This window comes from Myotis daubentonii, chromosome 2 (assembly GCF_963259705.1).
Source record: "Myotis daubentonii chromosome 2, mMyoDau2.1, whole genome shotgun sequence".
Lineage (NCBI taxonomy): Eukaryota > Metazoa > Chordata > Mammalia > Chiroptera > Vespertilionidae > Myotis > Myotis daubentonii.
This window is the reverse complement of record NC_081841.1, coordinates 209692312-209712150: the sequence shown is the minus strand read 5'-3', so window position 1 is coordinate 209712150 and position 19839 is coordinate 209692312. Positions and strand designations below refer to the sequence as shown.

The 19839-nt window shown below is 38.4% G+C and overlaps 1 protein-coding gene across 1 annotated transcript; it reads left to right on the top strand.

The window, feature by feature from the left end:
* The first annotated feature begins 7550 nt into the window (after positions 1 to 7550).
* FGF20 (fibroblast growth factor 20) lies at positions 7551 to 15914 on the top strand. Its single transcript, XM_059681107.1, has 3 exons — positions 7551 to 8032; positions 13295 to 13398; positions 14956 to 15914. The coding sequence occupies exons 1-3, from the start codon at positions 7750 to 7752 to the stop codon at positions 15199 to 15201; spliced, it is 633 nt and encodes a 210-aa protein (XP_059537090.1). The 5' UTR covers positions 7551 to 7749; the 3' UTR covers positions 15202 to 15914.
* The last annotated feature ends 3925 nt before the right edge of the window (positions 15915 to 19839 follow it).

Sequence of the window (19839 nt, the reverse complement as noted above, 5' to 3'; positions counted from 1 at the left end):
TAATATGTATCACGTATAAAAATATGCCAGGTACTGTTGTCAGTGCCTGATACACATCCACGAACAAAACAGACGAAGACCCCTGCCCTCATGGAGCATTCATTCGAGTATGAGGACTACGCCAAAGAACGTGCTTCTCTTACGGTAACATGCACACCAGGCTACTGTACACGTGTAGCATTTCAGTAACTGTGCTATTAGGAGCTACATTATTGATGCCTGTTCTTAACGTCTACAATGTAATGTGGTTGACATTTGTCTTATCCTCTCTAACCTGCCTTCCGGGCAAGTTGCAGGTGACTTGACATACGTCACTTGCATAGCTGGTACTAGCCCCAAGCTGGTCCTCACCTTACAAATGCATCACTTGACTTCCATGAACTAACATTTCTCACTCCAGCGTGAGTGGAATTTTAAAATCACATGATTTTTATTTTGTATTTCCTAAGACTTTTCCTTATATATTCATGGTAAAAAGGTCAAAGGTAGGAAATTTAACATAGATACGATACTATTATTTAATTCAGAGTCTATATTAAAATTTTGTCACTTGTTTCAATAATGTCTCTTACACGGTTTATATTTTTCTGGTTCAGCTTCAGGCCAGAATCATGCATCACCTTTAGTTTTTATGTCTCTTAAGTTTCTTTTAATCTGGAACAGTTCCTTAACTTTTTTCTTGATTTTGACAGTTTGTGAGACTATGGGCAAGTTGTTCTGATGAATGTCCTTCAATTGGGGTTTGCTGATTTTTTTTTCATGATTAGATTCAGGTTATGCATTTTGGACAGGAACACACAGAAAAATGACAATGCATCCTTCCTAGGATATCAAGAGGCACATGGTTTGTCCCATTATTGTTGTTTATTTTTATTATTTGGTTAAGATAGTATTTGCTAGATTTAATTCACTGTAAAGTTATAATTTTCTCTTGGTGATTAAGAAACAATTTGGAGGGGATATTGGAGACTGTAAATAGCTTCTTCTTCATCAAACTTTTACCCATTCATTTTATTTTATTTCTTTTTTCTTATTCATTTTATTTTTTGTTTTAGAGTTTTAGCATGCATTAATGACTTTGCTGGGTTAGCAATGATTCTATGATAGATGCAAAATCATCATTTTCTAATTCCATCATTCTTTCAGTATTTATTAGTAGGAATCTACAATAAGGAAAAGTGTTCCCTTCTCCTTTACTGTTTTTATTTGTTTGATTGGTTATTTATTTATTTGAACAGTTGCACTCATGAATTATTATTTTATTCTATGAATATCTTGCTCCTATTATTATTTTGATTAAAGTTATTTATGGCAATGGAGAAACTGAGTCTAAAGTTCATATGGAGAGGCAAAAGACCCAGACTAGCTGGCGTGGCTCAGTGGTTGAGCATAAACCTATGAACCAGGAGGTCATGGTTCAATTCCTGGTCAGGGCACATGCTTTGGTTGCAGGCTCAATTCCCAGCAGGGGGCGTGCAAGAGGCAGCCAATCAATGATTCTCTCTCATCATTGATTTTTCTATCTCTCTATCCCCATCCCTTCCTCTCTGAAATCAATAAAAATATATATTAAAAAAAAAAGACCCAGACTAACCAGTACAATATTGAATGAGAAGAACAAAGTTGGAGGACTGACAATATTTGACCATAAGACTTACGATAAAGCTACAGCATCAAGATACTGTGGTATTGGTGAAAGAAGACACAAATAAGCCAATGGAAGAGAATAGAGATCCTAGACATAGATCCATTTAATATAGTTGACTGACCATTAACAAAGGATCAAAGGTCAATGGAGTAAAAATGGGATACTTTTTCAATAAATGGTGCTGGAATAATATGACATCCACATACAAAACAATGAATATGGATACAGATCTTACATGTTCACAAAAATTAACTCAAAATGGAACATACACCTAAATGTGAGATACAAATTCTAAAACTCCTCATGGGAGAAAACCTAAATGACTTTGGACATGGTGATGACTTTTTAGATATAGCACAAAAGACATGATCTATGAAATACAGGGTGGGGCAAAAGTAGGTTACAGTTGTTCATATTGAAAATAATACAATAATTAATACAAGAATAAACTCTGTTTCATGTACTGATAACTGTAAACCTACTTTTGCCTCATCCTGTATATAATTTTCTAAGCTTGAACTCATTAATATTAAAACCTTCTGCTCTGCCAAAGTCAAGAGAATGAAAAGACAAACCACAGATTGGGGAAAAATATTTGCAAAAGACACATGTAATAAAGGACTGTTATCCAAACTATACCAATAACTCAAAATTCAACAAAAGGAAGCAAGCTACCCAAATTAAAAGATGGGTCAAAGAGCTTTAGAACTGCCTCATCAAAGAAGATATCTAGATGGCAAATAAACATGTGAAAAGATGCCCCACATCTTATGTCATTAGGGAATCACACATTAAAACGAGATACTACTCCACACATATTAGTATGGTCAACATCCAAAACACACCACCAAAATCCACACCACCAAATAATGGTGAGGATGTGGAGCAATGGGAACTCTCATTCATTGCTGGTCAGAATGCAAATGGAACAACCACTTTCGAAGATAATTTGGCAGTTCATTGCAAAACTCAACATACTCTTGCCATACAATCCAGCATTCACACTGCTTGGTATTTACCCAACGGTTTTTTACACAAAAACCTGCACATGGAAATTTATAGTTTTATTAAGAATTACTAAAACTTGGAAGCAACCAATATGTCCTTCAGCAGGTGAATAAGTAAACTGTGGTAGATCTGGACAATAGAATAGTATTGAGTGCTAAAACGTGATTAGCTATTAAGCTATGAAAAGACATGGAGAAAAGTTAAATGCATATTGCTAAGTGAAAGAAGAGAATGTACTGTATGATTCCAACTATGTGACATTCTGGAAAAGACAAAACTATGGAGACAGTAAAGAGATAAGTGGTGTCATGAGTTTGGTGGGGGGAAGGATGAATAGGCAGAGCACAGAGGGTTTCAAGGCAGTGAAAGAATACTATAAAGATGGACACGTATCATTATACATTTGTCACAACCCCCAGACTGTACAACACTAAGAGTCAACCCATGTACACGATGGACTTTGGGTGATGATGTGTCAATGTAGGTTCCTCAATTGTGACAAATGTACCACCCAGGTAGGGGACGGGGAAGCTATGCAAGTGTGTATCCTCTTATTGGCTGTGAACTTAAAACTCCTCTTAAAAATAGTCTTAAAAAGAAAAAGGTGCTCCAGTCCTGAAACCAGATATTTTCCAGGAATTATGAGTCATATTAATGGTAGATTGAATTGAGAAGCTAAAGATCTAGACACTAGGTGTGCTCAACTGTCTGTGGTGTATCCTTGATGCTAGGCCCCTTTAGTGGACAGAACTAAGATGAAACACACTCACACACACACACACACACACACACACCCCTATGTGTTCATACCAATAACTGCAATTTCAATTCATACTGTAAGATTCATTCTAATCTTACCCTGTTTTCATGTCTGTCGCTCTATTCCTTAAAACTGAAACACCTAGCTTTCATTATTGTCAATGTATGTCATTATTTGCTCAATCTTACAATAGACTAGTCTAACCCCTACCACTGGGGAAATCAGTCTTTGTAACTGAAATTCAATGTTTGTTTATGTTTGCTTTTCTCTCTAGACCTTAATTATATAGCCAAAGAACTGTATTTGAAAGTTACTTAGTTTTTAAAAATATATATATTATTATTACATTCTGTGTGGTTATGTTATTTATTTGAATTCAGTTAGGTTCATTTGCTTCTGGTCCCATTCCATTTCCCCCTCATTCTTGTTTATTTTATTCTACTTAAAAAAATTATAACCTTTCCATTTCTCGAAAAGTCAAAACTCTATAAAAAGGTTGTTCTCAAAGAAGTGTCACTTTCCTTTCACTTCTTATGTTCACCCAGGTAGTCAATTAACCAATTAGTTTCTGGTTTTTCCATCTATGTTTATTTTTGGGAAAAAATGAACATACACAGGTAGAAGTTTATTATTTTCCTTCTTTCTTATAGAAAAGGTAATACACTGTACATAAAGTATGCTAAAGCTTTGCTCTTTTCACTTAATAATATATCCCGGAAATGCTCCATATTAGTTTAGAGCCATCTTTGTCATTTTTTCCCAGCTGTATAATGCTCCACTGTGTGAAAATATCATAACGTGCTCAATCAGTTTCCTATGCAAGGAAATTTATGTTGTCGCCAATATTTTGTAATTACAAATAAAAATAATGTGAGCCAGTGTACTTTTATTTATGGGGGTAAAAGTCATGACTTTTAAATCAGTTTTTTCTTTTTCTTAAGTTAAACACATGTAGAATTATCAAAACCCATCTTTTTTCATGTGTGAAACAAAAATTCACGGCAATATGCTTGCTGAAAAGCTAGCAGGAAATTCTATGGTCTGGAAAACTGTAACTACATTTGTGGAAGTAGAAATTGTACCACATATTTGTAGAACAGCAAGGCAAGTGTGGTCTCTAGGAAGTATAGGTAGAGTTGATTAGATTGCAGTGTATACTTAAAAGTTGAATAATGCACTCTTGTAAAACACTCTTCAAAATTATTTAACTTCCCATGATATCATCACAGCATGTGCAAAAAAATCTTTAGTGTTATCTTTTCCTGTCACATGACTAGTGCAAACAAAAGAAGTCCTTATCTTTTTGTTTCTATTCTGGCCCTTTATAAAATGGCATTAAGCACCATTCAAAACTTACACATTACAGGTTTGGTTGGGGGAAAAAAGATTTATTTTGTATTTCAAATGAATAGCATTTGTTAAATTATAAAGCAGATTTCCCCCCAACAACCGAAGGTATCTAACATCTTGTATGCATGGAAAATTTCATAGTTTTAAAAACACTTTCCTAAACAAGTTCACATTTAAATCTCATAGCAATCCTAGATGTAGTGAACTAGGCAGGAGTTATATTGTTCTTATTGTACAAAAGAGACAACAGGCCTTCAGAGAGCTTAAGGACATTGCCCTGGGATGTAGGACTAAACCCTGAACTAGAATCCGGAAGAATTTTTTTCCCCTTATAATGTGGAATGTGCCTATCTCATAGGATTATTGTGGTGACCAAATACTAAGTAAGACAATGCACTGGAAAATGCCAACGCTGCACAAAGAGAAGGTAGTTTTATTATTAAAGTATTGGGGTTTTGGTGACTATGTATAAAATGTCCCCATATTTTTGCATATGTAAATAATATAAGACTTAAGCAGTCTTAGAGCTGTAACTCGCACAGCAAGACTCCAAGTGTGAGGAAATGTTTTATAGAATTAAAATATTTCATTTGGTACCAAACTAGTACTCAAGGAACAGGTGACGATGTTATATATCCATCATGGAATAATTAATAGTATTATATGTTGTGCAGAACCTAGACCTTAAAACAAACCTCATTAAAAGGTACTTGATCTTTGTTTTAAACCTTTAAGTATCTCTTCTTTAAAAGTGTTCGATGTATGTACTGGCTATTTTAGTTATCCCCTTATGAGATTCACACAACTTTGATCTAACTTTCTTTGATTTAACACTGCAATTAAGAAGATTTGGTTCAAAGTAAAAGCTCATTGGTTGGTGTTTTACACTGATGTGATAATGTTTACACAGATGTCCTTTGAAATCTTGATTATGGTGGATTTGGGGGTCCTACCACAAGACAGACTGCTGTTGTTTGAAAGGTAAAATAATATGACATTTACCTGGTACAACCTTTAAAACAGACTTGGCAGTATACATTTCTAAAGTGATTTATCTGTTTATTGTTTTTAGCCAGTGTTTTTGTTTTATTTCATATCTATCAACAGTAAATCACTTGTTTTAAGGACTCTTTTATAACTTGGTGGCACCAGGGTCAGTACTTAGGGCCATAGTGATGAAAAGGTGTAACTTTACCTGCTTTAAAGCACCTGCCAATTAATTAGCAAAAAGCCCCCAACCCTTTAGACCAAATAAAATAAAGCGATCCCATCCACTTGCGCTCCCCGGTTTAGGCTTTTGCTGAAAAGACTATGAAACTCGACTGGAAAACTAATCTTTAGTGATTCCCTAACACTTTTTGCTCAGGGGAAGCATAAATCCCCCAAAAGATGGATTCTCAATGCTTCTACCACTGAAAAAATAGTAATGGAAACATCTTGAATTTAACTAGTGGTCCAAACCGAGAGTTTATAAGTTCCAATGGAGATGTATCCAACTCCTTCACTTCAACGATTTTTTATTTAATAAATACATACAGGCATTCTTTCATTTTTTTTGCCAGTAACTCTTCATATCTCAAAAACATGTCAAGAATCAACACTGTTTTTATAATTAAAAGCAAACAAAAAAATCTAACCTTAAAGAAAACGCAACCAAGAAGAAAGGGGGGTGCTCTTGGGTTAGGAAGGGCCCCGGAGGCGACTCATTACATATGACACTATTAAAGATACTCATTTTCTATTCGTGGCAAATATAAGGATGAACACTACCTTTTTTCCGCCTATTTGGATTTACTCATAATCCCTAGACTGAGGATTTATTATATTATTATATTAGATTGGTTAACAGTTCATGACCTTAGCACACAATGTAAAACTTCCAGGTAGCTATAAGACAATCGTGGTTATATCATGTGCTGAGTAACGATTAACATTAAAGAGGGCCTGGGAAGGGAGAGCCCGTGTGTTTCTAACCTAACCCTGATTATGTAAAGAAAATCCCCCATCTAAATGATAAAAGAAAAGAGTAATGCTTGTACATTTTATTAGTGTTTTAAAATTAGCGAGTTAAACTGTCAAAGCTTTGATTCTCCTTTCATGTGTGTCTGGGCAGGTCTAAGCCTCAGGTAACGCCCTTTTTCCCTTTTCCCTCTCTTACCTTTCTTTGCACCTGTCCACTGCAGGCTCTCCCAGCAGCTCCGGAGGAGTCCAATTCGCCTCCTCTCCTCTCCTTTCCCTCTGCTCCCCCTCCCCCTCCCCCTCCCGGCCTCCCCTCCCGCCCCACTTCCCCTTCTCCTATATACCTGCCAAGCTGGGCTCCTTTTAGCAGCCATCTATCACTGCAGAGGAGCGCACATCAAAGGCCGTTGCACAGCAGCGGCGGAGCCGCATCAAGGTTGTTCCCAAGACAGCCAGCCCCAAAGAGGGGCCTTGACTGCGCCTCCCCGAAGCTGCTGGCCGGCTCTGGCCACGTGTGGGAATGCTTTTGGCGACTGCACGGACAGAGAAGCGTCCAGGGCCCCCTTTGGTCACTTCCGAAGAGCGAAAACGTGTTGAGAGGAGGCCGGTTTAAGATTTCAAACAGAACCTCCCCAGCGCGCTTGAAAGGACTCGATTAGCATATGTCAAGAGGACCCGCTTATATACTCGGCGTGTATGGACACAGGGCGGCTCTGATCGGCTTGCGGAGCGGGCGCCCCGGCCCCCTGCCCCAGTGCCGGCAGCCGCAGCCCTAGATGCTTCTGCGAGGCCCGCAGCCCGCTCCCACCTGCCCACGGAGAGAGGATCGCGCCGAGACAGCGGCCGCTTCCCAGCCCCCGCAGCGCCAAGTTCATCCCGCGACCTCGCAGGAGTAGCCGGGTCCGAACTTTCTGCGCTCCGTTCGCTATCATTTTTCTTCACTCACCTCCCACCCCAGCTGTCCTTTTTATTGGGCGTCTTTTGCTCGGCGGATCCTCCGCCTCTCCCTCTGACCCCTCCACCCATGGCTCCCTTAGCCGAAGTGGGGGGCCTCTTGGGGGGCCTGGAGGGCCTGGGCCAGCAGGTGGGCTCGCACTTCCTGCTGCCCCCGGCCGGGGAGCGGCCGCCGCTGCTGGGCGAGCGGCGGGGCGCGGCGGAGCGGGGCGCCCGCGGGCCGGGGGGCGCGGAGCTGGCGCACCTGCACGGCATCCTGCGCCGCCGGCAGCTCTACTGCCGCACCGGCTTCCACCTGCAGATCCTGCCAGACGGCAGCGTGCGGGGCACCCGGCAGGACCACAGCCTCTTCGGTAGGTACCTGCGCCCCCGCCCGGCGCCTCTGCACACCCGGCCGCCGCCCTCCTCGCCGGCGCAGGGAGACGGGGCTGGCGCTCGAGGGAGCAGCGCGGGGACCCCCGAGGGCTGGTCCTCTAACTGAGGTCGGGCCCGCGGCTCCGGAAGCCGGGGCGGGAGGAGAAAAAGGGGGGGCTCCGCGCGCGCGTTACTCCCAGCCCTTCTACTGCCTGGGATCTCCCTCGCACCGCCTACCTCGCAGGCAGTTGTTTGTTTGTTTTTGTTTTTAAAATCCCCACACTATTTCCTCCCACTTCCTGTCACGTTCCACCGCCCCCCACCCTCCCCCCGCTACCGTTTTATCAGCAAAAAGTAGTAACAGGAAGCATTCGCTTCTTCAAACACACCCTACAGTTAGCATTCAGGGCTGCTCTGCTCTTGTGCGGGATGCGAGCATTTACCTGCCCACCTAGAGCACAGCGAGTGTCCACCTGCAGGGGCAGCAGGTGGACTTTCCGTGGGCACCGTCGCTCCTGTCAGGCTCACCTGGCAGCAGTCCTCTGAGAAGGCCATTTAGAGAAGTGCTATTTGGGTGAGAGAGAGAGAGAGAGAAAAAAAAAAGCCTATGGCTACTGAGCATGCCCAGTCCTTCCGCTAGGCTCCTCTTTACAAACTGCGAAACCCCAAAGCAAAGATCTCGGTGTTGACCGCACGTAAGAGGAAGTGGGGAAGCGAAAGAAGATATGGGTGGGAACACCTAGGGACAGGTTTCAGAATACCTCCGGCGGCGCTGGGAGCCGCAGGGGTTAAGGGAAAGAAACAAGTGGGCGATTGTGAAGGCAGATCCTTAAGTCACTAGACTGGGAAATCAGAACGTCTCTGCTGTTAATTCCTCCCCAACTAGCAAGTGCCCTCACCAGTTTGAGCCGTGGTTTTCTTGACTGTACAAGGATGGGATTGAATAGGTGATCGCTTTAAGACCCTTTCAGGTTCTGACACCCCGGGATCTTTCCCCCCATTGCAGAACTGTTCATCATATTAGAGTTAACTGCCTAGCACTCTCAAAGGGTTTGATCATCAAATTTGGGACATCATTGGAGAGATTCACTGTTGTTTTTTCTCTCTCAGAGATACCATTTACTGGTCAGCAGCAATGTGAAGGGGCCCAACACGGGATCAGGTTTCCCTCACCTTCCTTAGCACTGTAGGATTCTCTGAGAATCTCTTCTCTAAATGGCCTTCTCTTATCTTGTTCTAATCTCCTTGTTTTACTCTCATTCCCTTTTTGGCCCGTAGTACTCATTCATACTTTGGAGAAGTGGAAATCTTGGGCTGAGTGGCGTTTGTCACTCTCAATGTAGAAATGAGCATGGGGTGGTCATTTGGTAGCACTCCAAGGCCTAGAAATTGAACTTTTTAAAACCCGTATGTTTGCAGCTCCCACTGATCTCTTCCGAATTCCCAGTGACTATGAGTCAAACGTGTCATGACCTAGTGGCCAACTTTGGGGTCACTTTTGGACAGTGGGTTCTAAATGGAAGAGTCTGAGATTCTGATTCTCACGAACTTTGGTGACACCAGGTGGCTCAGCTCTCTCACCTCTAAGAATTACTGCACTTCATTCATGACAGAAAGATCCTGCAGCTACCAGGAGATTTAGAAATGAACACAAATGTATGAAGGCTTGTAAGTAGAGCAGGTGGAAGCTAAGCTTAGGTAATATTCAGACTTCCCCCTCCCATACATAACGTAGCCTTGGGAACACTTGCAATTCATGTAATCTCCCCAATGACAAGAGTTGCTTCTTTGAGTAAATATTTGTAGACTTGATAACACTCATTAAACTGGTATTTAAATCCATTCCTTAAGAAATGAAGATTGCATATCAGAATTACTATCTTAGGGTAATTTTTTTTTGCTAAATTTTTGAGTAATTGTTTAGTAATTGCAAAAATATGACTTTGATTGATTTTTGTGCTCGTTTGTCACTCTATGGTGGGAGGCTACTTATCAGAATAAAATATTTACTGTCACAAAGAGAAGATAACCAGATTGGTCTGGTAGCCTAGAATGAACAGACTGCATTACAATGCATTACAGTGCCTCCTAGTGGCCTCTGATAGCTAAGACATCATAATTTACTACAAAGGAGTGTAGGTGAGAAGAAACTTATGTTTAGCATGTATAATTTTATGTTTCTTTCGCTACTTGCCTTCTTTTCCTAGGGTTTTAATTCCTAATTATGAAATTATTTTGCTACTTTTTTAAAAAACTCATTTCTGTGTCATCAAAAAACTAATTTTGAAAAAGCATAAGATTGGATATTTCAGATGTTAAAGTAAATTAACATGTTTGATAATTTATACTGATTTGGTCACAATTAAGTAAAAAAATCAGAATTCTGGATTTTAAAATTGCAAAACCACATCAATAGACAGAAAGGTCCCAGTGAGGTTAAAATAATTTCCTATTGGAGTTAGCTCTATACTTATAATAGAGTTTCTCTGCACAGTAGGAGTTTACCTAATACCTAAACATGGAATCATTACTTTAAAAAGAGCTTAACTGAGATCAAACATATTTCTTTAGAGGCTTTTCCTTTATTCTCCCCTATTTTCCATAGATTTGTCTGATGTGGTTGCATTGTGGGTTGACTCACCTGTTTATTATGATTTTAAAGAAGGCTGGCTTTGAAAATGATACCAGAAAGACAAAGTACCTCCAAGTCTTTTTATGGGACACTGGGCATTAGAAAATCTATCTAAAATCTGCGATTACCTCTTAAGGAAAGTTTTTCATGTCTACTCTTTGTGAAGGAATTAGCTTAGTTGCCACCTCATATTATAAATAAAAAAAGACTTGTCAGATCTCATTTAAGAATCTAATGACTACAAATTACTAGGTGGTATACTATTTCCTTGAGGAAAAAAAGGATCAGAATTAAAAAGTGTGGCTAAAATCTTTAAGAGGAACACACAAAAAAACCCACACATATCCCTTTTCCCATCAACCCTATGAACCATTACAAAATTATTTATACCTGGTTATGTATGAAGTTTTGGATGTTGTTTAATAAAGTTGAAACTATCTAATAGAATTATTCTAAGAATATGTGTAATTTTTATCTTTCCACAATTTCATATTTTTGACAAGATAGCAATATCTTAAGATGAGAATTAAAGAACAGGTGGTTTTAGTTTTGCAAGAAAAATGAATATAAGATCTGTTATATAATTGGTCTATATGCAAATGAAACATTTTATTGGATTTGAAAACTGGCTCTATTATGCATCCTAATCAGTTAATCAGTTCCTGTTCTTTGAAAGACGGGAGCATCTTAATGTAAAGCAGACACTTAAAGAAAATTAAGTTACACGTGAGCCAGAGTATCCTTTTCAATGTAAATTTAACATTCACTACAACTTCAATAATTACACATTTGTAAGTGTATCCTGGATGAAATTTCATTAACGTATCTACTTCTACCAACATGATTTGGCCCGATATTTTTATTTCTAATATGAATCCATCATTAATGGAGCCTGACAGCAAATTTAATTGCCATTTACTCCCTACCTCTAAAGTTGTCATTATAATAGCTGTTCTATGGAGTCTGCGTCTTCCTGCTATATCTTATCTTCTCTCTGCCTTAGGGACACTGACTCTTTTAAGCCACTATAGACTATTTAGTAATGTATTGTTGCTGTAAGATCCTTGATAGCTCTAGTATTCTACATGATCTTCTAATAGTTTGAAAACATTCATTTTGGGCTCTTAAGAATCTACATTAAAGCTTAAGAATCTGCGTTTTTGCCAAAGAATGAAGTAGGCTCTGGACAGAGTAGAGCCCTCCGTATAGGCAAATAACTAGATTTTGTACTTTCCCTTGGACTTGGGAATATCATGTGTCCAAATAGAAACTTGCACAATAATAAAAAAATGACTTAAAAGCAAGACTCAGGCTAAATGGTGCACATTTACACTGTTTGTAGAGCTTAAGAGGGGGTGAATGGGTAAAGGTAGAAAGCTATTGAGGAAGGAAGTTCCAAGTACAGAAAGTATGTCTATATACTTTTCCAGCAAAATCTAAGAGGAAGAACAAGACAAAGACATTAGTCCAAAGGTTAGAAAGAGCATGTTGCAGACATAAACATTAACTTTTGTGGTGTTTTGTTGTTGTTTTCTTTACTATGGTATTTTAGTGTATTGAGTGGAGAGTTTTTAACACTAGTTTACCTTCTGGTAAATGAAAGTAATTCTAGAAAGTTATTAATAGAAAATTGATTTGCATGCTAAATTCTTGGTATTTGGCTATCACATTTAGTGAATTATAGTTCTTTGAACTATAAAATTTACTTTAAAAAATCATGTGACAAAAAATAGCATATTATAGGATCTATAAAGTTTGAAGCTACTGTATTGTATTCAAGAAACAGTGTCCTCAGGTAGAAGCATTGGGTTAAGGTTCAGAAGTGTGAGTTCAAGTATGGGTTCTATCAATTACAAATGTCATGTCCTTAGGCAAGTCAGTAAACCTCCTTGAGCCTCAGTTTCTTTATATGTAAATGGGATGATAATATCTCCATACCTATGCTAGAGGACTGTTTTGGAGGACCAGACAGAAAATGTAAATAGAAGATTCTCAATAAAATATAAAATACCAACACAGCCATATAAGTTATACTGGTTGCAGCTAGAAAAAGATTGACTTGACTCATGGTAAGCAAAACAACAACAACAACAAAAAAACAACAATAAAAACCCCACAAAGGCATAATTAATAGACCAGAGTTATAATTAACTAATGAGATCACAGAGAGCTAAGAACACCTCTATTATATAGTAATTTATGATCACAATAGCTTCCACTTGTAGAATGCCTAATGTGTGTGCTAGTTCTTACCTCTCTCTTGTAGGGAGGCATTTCCCTTAATTTGCATATGAGGAAACTGAAGCTCAAAGAAGACAAATGATTTGGATAGTTCAAATGGTCAGTGAATTCCTGAACTGTCATTCAAACCCAGGCCTGTCTGGTTTAAGGTGTTATACCCTTAACATTATACAATGATGAGATTATTTTCTTTTTAGTTTTTTTCCATCTATAAAATGGGAGGGCCGTCAGAATAAGTCAGTTGTACAGCACTTTTCAGTTTACACGGGACTATCACGTACATCATTATATTTATAGTTAGCAACATTGGTCTAGTGCTGTCTGGAAGATTTTTATTAGTCATATGTTCATTAATAAATACAAATTGTTATTTTGTTAATGAATTTAGGTATCCTGGAATTCATCAGTGTGGCAGTGGGACTGGTCAGTATTAGAGGTGTGGACAGTGGTCTCTACCTTGGAATGAATGACAAAGGAGAACTCTATGGATCAGTACGTATTTTTTAAAAATTATGTAATTCATAAAATAATGACTATCCATTTTGTAAGTAAAATATCTACTAATAATGCATTTCAGAAGAAATATATTTATGTACAAATTTTATGTTCTGATATGTTTCTATGTGTCTGAGCAATAGTATAGTAGCTCAGTTTTATTTCCAAAGCTTAAACCCTTATTGCTTTTAGCTCACTAGGCTTTCCTGCCCATTATCTTAGGTCTTTTTACTTTTCTTCATATTTTGGTCATTCCCACCAGAGATAAAGAAAATGAGAGCATTTTCTTTCTGCCATGTTAGATTCTTTTTGCCTTTACATTCATTTAATGTAAAAATTTTCTACTCATTATTGTCCTCTATAGCTAAGTATATATCACATGCTATCTTTGTTTTGTTTTTTAAAATATGTTTTTATTGATTTCAGAGAGGAAGGGAGAGGGAGAGAGAGAGAGAGAAACATCAATGATGAGAGAATCATTGATTGGCTGCCTTTGGCATGTCCCCCACTGGCAATGGAGCCCACAGCGTGGGCATGTGCCCTGACCAGGAATTAAACCATGACCTCCTTGCTCAATGGTTGGTGCTCAACCATTGAGCAACACCGGCCAAGCCAAAATCACTTCTTAAAGTCCAAGTCTTTAACAAGTTACAAAGACAGTTTACGCTATGATTTAGCTGATGGCACTGTCTAGTACCTTTTTCCCCTTAAAATCTCAACTGAGACCACATGTACAGTTAGAAACTCCATATACATAGAAAAAATTGGTTATAATATTTCAGTGAGTGGCATTCCACTTATTTCTGTCCTTCATAAGAGCAAACCTTGCTCTTTCCAGGCTGTCTGTTCAGAAGAGAAATACTACATGTGTAATAATCACAAGAGTAGGATTACAATTGAAGGAGAAAAGCATGCACATAATTTCCCTTTTTCATGTATATGTTGTATTAAAAAAATCAACTCTTAGAATAATATACAGTCCATCTTGAAGAGACAAGAAGTTACTGGGCTTTTCCTGCATTTACCTAAAAGTAACATCCAGATCAAAGTTAGTCATGGGGAATGTATCAACAAACAATAAATTCATAAATTCATAAAGCGAATATATATGGTTTGGAGTGATGGTCTTAAATTAAGAATTTGGATGTTAGCAAGAACCTGAAGTGTTTCAAGATGTAGTAGAGATTTTCTGCGTAGAACTTTGGCATCTAATGATGGAACAACATAAACTACAGGCCTCTTTGTTGGTGATAGTATTAGGAGGGAAATAAAATGAAGCATGAGAAAGTTCAGAATATTTTTTTAAGTATTTGAAAATAAAATTGAGAATTGACATGAAACAAAGTTCTTTGAATTGAACTGCTGGGAGAAAGAATTCCAAGTTACATAAGAACCAAAGCAAAATAAAGTAAAAACAATTCAATCTTTCTCCTTCCTTGGCAAGGATATAATTATAGGCAAAGAACTAAAAAGAGAGTTGAGATTTTTCTAAAAAAATATTTTCAAAGGTTTTTTTTTCTCTTTTTTTAATGACAGTTATCTTCTCTCTTTTAGGAGAAACTGACTTCTGAATGCATCTTTAGGGAGCAATTTGAAGAGAACTGGTATAATACCTATTCATCCAACATATATAAACACGGAGACACTGGCCGCAGGTATTTTGTGGCACTTAACAAAGACGGAACTCCAAGAGATGGTGCCAGGTCCAAAAGACATCAGAAGTTTACGCATTTCCTGCCTAGACCAGTGGATCCAGAAAGAGTTCCTGCATTGTATAAGGACATACTAATATACACTTAGAGTGTGATCGTGTCTTTACTGAAGAACCAAACTGCAACCATTTTTTCTTATTATAGTTCCCAGAGTAAAATAATAACCCAGGAAGACATTCAGAATGTTTCAGAGCCTATTTTCCACTCAGAGACTGAATTTGGAAAGAACATTAGGAACAAACAAAAAAACTTTGACTGGACATAGCTCAAGATCTCTCTTTATAAGTGGATTAAGTTCCCTTACGTACACTGGCTCAGTCCTTAATGCTAGATTGAAGCTGAAAATCTCTAAGACGTGGATAATGGGAACCCTACCTAGTTTGCTGCTCTGGTGCCTCACCTCTCTGGAATATGTTTACTCTAAAAGTTACATTAAAAGTAGATACTTCATGTTGAAGAAATGGATTGACATGGTTGGCCAGGATTACTGCTACACATATTTTAAGGACCTTGAAGGATTTTTCAGGTTATGTAAAAAATTCTATGTAAAAAACCTGGGTGTAACGTGGACTATGAAACGTGCCACACCAAGATGAAACATTTTTTTTAAAGGATGGACCTATTTATACATTTTCAATTTTCAAATATTTATTATATATTTATTTATTAAAGAGTTTATTTTTTACTGGTATATGAAGATATTACAAAGAGAAAAAACAACAACAAAAATTCCTTTATTGTGCCATTATTTTGTTGTAGTATCTTTGTCTGTAAAGAAGACATCATTATTACAACAATTAAACATAGAATAAGATCTTGAGTTACTTTTTAAAAATAAAGTAGAGCATAGATTATATTTTTTTGCATCCATTTGCCTTCTAAATGTAACATTGGTTCTTTTGACCTAGAAAAATGCTTTAACAATTTGTATTGAATTCAACACACATTTGAAAGGAAATTAAACATTTTTTTTTTATGTTTTGGCTTCATTCCTTTTCAGGTGAAAGTTATTCTACTTGTATAACATAATCATTTAAATGACAAAATTTTAAGTTCCCTAGAATAAACCTTCAGTACTTAGAGAACTTCTAATGTTGAAATTTATCAAACATTATGGACAACTGACGTATTTTCTTGATTCAGTGTGAAAAGACCATTTCTTTTCCCACTATGATCACAGAAAGAATTGATCTTAGTGGTACCACCACTAACAATGGTAAGGCTCCATCTACTTATCTGCGTCTGGTACTTTTCCGTAATAGCTCCTATTTAATAATTTATCCAGTAAATATCCATTGAAGCCTGCTATACAGAAGATACTGTTAGGCACAATGTGGTGATCAAGGCAGATGGGTCCTGCATCTTGGAGTTTAATGTCTAATAAGGAAATAGATGGTGAATAAATAAGCTAACAAATACCATAATTGTGAATTGTGACATGCTCTATGAGGAAAACAAGGTTCAGACACAGGGAGAAGAGAACACATTTTGATAGGATGAGTCAGAGAAAGCTTCTCTCAACAGGTGGTGTTTTTGATGGGTCCTAATGGGTAAGAAAGAGCCAGACACCCTAAATGGAGAATAAGAATCTTACTAGAAGAGGAGACAGCAGAGTCCCAAAGGCAAGAAGAGCTTTGTGGCTAGAGCTTAGTGATCAGTTGGGAGAGTGGCACAGGTGAGTTTAGAAAGCTATGCAGATACAAATCCTGTAGGTTCTTAAGGGCCTTTCTGAGGTCTGTTCGCTTTTGGCAACAGTTGTCAATGTCACTACTGTTAGGTGAGCAATCATCATTGGGGATATGGTAATGATAATGGTAGCAGCTGCCACCTGGTCTCAAGCTGCAAGTCCTGGTAAAACACAGATTGCTGGGCCCCAAGCTGAAGAGTTTCTGATATGTTGGTCTTGGGTTGGACCCAAAACTTTGTATTTTAACAGGTTCTCAGGTAATAATGATGCTATTGGCTGGAGGCCATATTCTGAGAACCACTAGTGTAGAGTAGTGTTTCTCAAACTTTAAAGGACCCACAAAATCAACTGGAGGGTCTTGTTAAAGGACAAATTCGTTCACCTATAAGTCAGGAGGAGGAGAGGGCGATAAGATTTTGCATTTCTAACACTGTCCCAGATGCTGCTTGGTGCTGCTAGGCAACGGACCACACTTTGAGTGGCAAGACTGGCTGTTGCTTTAACGCTCTGGTGTTATTCCTATTTGTTCACCCTCCAGTTGCTTAAATAAATTAATGGTGAAACATGGGGTGAGGGTAGGAAGTTTAACATATAACTTTAATAAAGCTACATGGGAATGTGTATGTGTTGGGGGAGTTGTGTGTGTGTCTACTTGAGTGTATTCAGGCTGAGAGAGACAGAGAGAAATGTTTCAGCTTAAAACCTTTTGGCTTTATGAATGTAAAAAGTAGTAAAGATGTTTTAATAATCTTCAAGATAAAGTAATTCCTATTTTCTCTAGTGCTAGAGAATTTATCCCTATAGTAGGACAATAAAGGTATGATTCTGTCTAAATGAAGTCAAACTAGATTGGTGACCAAAGTTAACAGGGATCTAAAAACTGCATTTGCTACATCAGGGACCAAGGATTACTAAAAGGTTGACTTAATGTTCATCTCTATTTTAGACTAGTCAAATCTGGGATAAGTGGTATATGGGGTTATTCTCAGTTCCTTCAACACCCTTGTTATGTAATTTGGTAGACTCCTAATGCACTTTGGTAATATTTGATATTTGCAACTGTGATATATAGTTGTTCTAGAGCAGTGGTTCTCAATCTTCTGGCCCTTTAAATACAGTTCCTCATGTTGTGACCCAACCATAACATTATTTTCGTTGCTACTTCATAACTAATGTTGCTACTGTTATGAATCGTAATGTAAATATCTGATATGCAGAATGGTCTTAGGCGACCCCTGTGAAAGGGTCGTTCGACCCCCAAAGGGGTCGCGACCCACAGGTTGAGAACCGCTGTTCTAGAGGGTCCCGTTTGGTATGCCCAAATGTTTGGGTCCTACCCTTTAACCTTTTGAATGTTCTTTCCATTCCTAGAATTGCAATAAATCACTTGCAATTACATATCAGGGGAAGGAGATATCACTTCAGGAAAACGTCTTTGGTCTTCTGTATCCAGCAATTATCACATCCATATCTTTCAATAGTCAAAATGATTTCTCTACTTATATTCCAGTTTCCCAGAATTAACGTTATTTTTGATCCTGTATCTAAAGGTCCCTGAGATTCTTGAATGTTATCCTTTGTTCAAAACAGGACTTTCCAGGCAGATCTCACGTTATAATGGACTTGCTTGCATGTTAAGGACTTTGGGGCAATTTGTCCTTCCCTTTGAAAGACTGGGCCTGATCTCCAGTCTTTAGGGCCAGGCTTCTTAAATTAAGGGAGATCAAAAGAAATCAAAGAAAACGCTTTGGAAGTTGTTCTTTGTTTTTCATGTGTAGGGAGTTTATCCTTAAGATTTACAAAGTCCTTGTCTCCGTGTTCCCTCTCTTGGCTCAGCTCCCAGTGATTTTGAAGTGGCTTGTTGCTATCTGTGCAGAGGGTTTGCCAAGGTTGTTGCCATGGCTGCTGTGCCAGCAAGTTTAGTTGATTCCTGTGTCCTATTGATTGCCTGTGAATCTTAGCAACCTGCCAGTGTTCCTCTTATGAAATGGGGAAAGTTCTCGCCAATCTAATGACCCTTTGTCTTAGCCCACAGTGACATTGTTGCGCAGACAAGCAGCCTAGTCCAAATCCAAATCTGTCCATTAGCCAGTTCTCCAGCAATTTCCCATGAAATTCATGCTTCCATGAAAAGCTATTGGGAGGAAGAAACAGAACCTTTTGAGAGAGACAAAAGATGCCCATTTCTCTTTGCATTTCAGCATAAAGATAATCATCTGGGTCTTTGGGCTCTCCTATCCTGTTGGTCAGGAGGACAGTTATTAGAAGTTCTTCCTTTCTAAACTCTGGATCCCGTTTATCAGTTTTCCATGACTAGGGTCGCTCCACCACTCCTTGCAAATCAGCCCATCTTGGTTTCCGCAATAGAAACAAAGCATTAATTTCAAAGAAATTTCCACTTTTCTTCTCCTCACATATTGTATTCACTACCTCTCTCTCTCTCTCTTTTTTTTTATTGTGGTAAAATATACATAATATTTTAAAATGTACAATTCTATGTCATTTAAGTACATCTGCATTGTGGTGCAACCATCACTATCATTTCTCTCCAGAACTTTTTTATTTCCCCCAACTGAAACTCTGACCCATTAAATACTAATTCCTCTTTCCCCTCTCCTTCCAGCTCCTAGGAACTAACATTCTACATATCTTTCTAAGAATTTGACCAGTCTAGGAACCCATATAAGTGGGGCTTAGAGCATAGATGTTTATTAGGCAGTGCCCTTGGGATGAACAACTGTAGAAGAAAAGGCAAGGCAATAAAGTGTGGCAGGGAAAATTGAGCTGTGATATATATGTGATGCCAGACTTAGTCATCTTGATTGAGCTCTGGAGCTAAAATGGCCCTAACTCATTGTGATGAGTTGTCTGAAACTTTTAACTCATACCTGGATCAGTTGCTAGATGTGTACTTCCACAGGAAGTGGGGTTTCTGAAGCTGAGAAAATTCCTGAAGGGGCTGACAGCACCTGGCCATTTGGAGACATAAATCCTTTCTTGCGAAGATGTATAGACAATGAATCTCCATGTTCATAACCA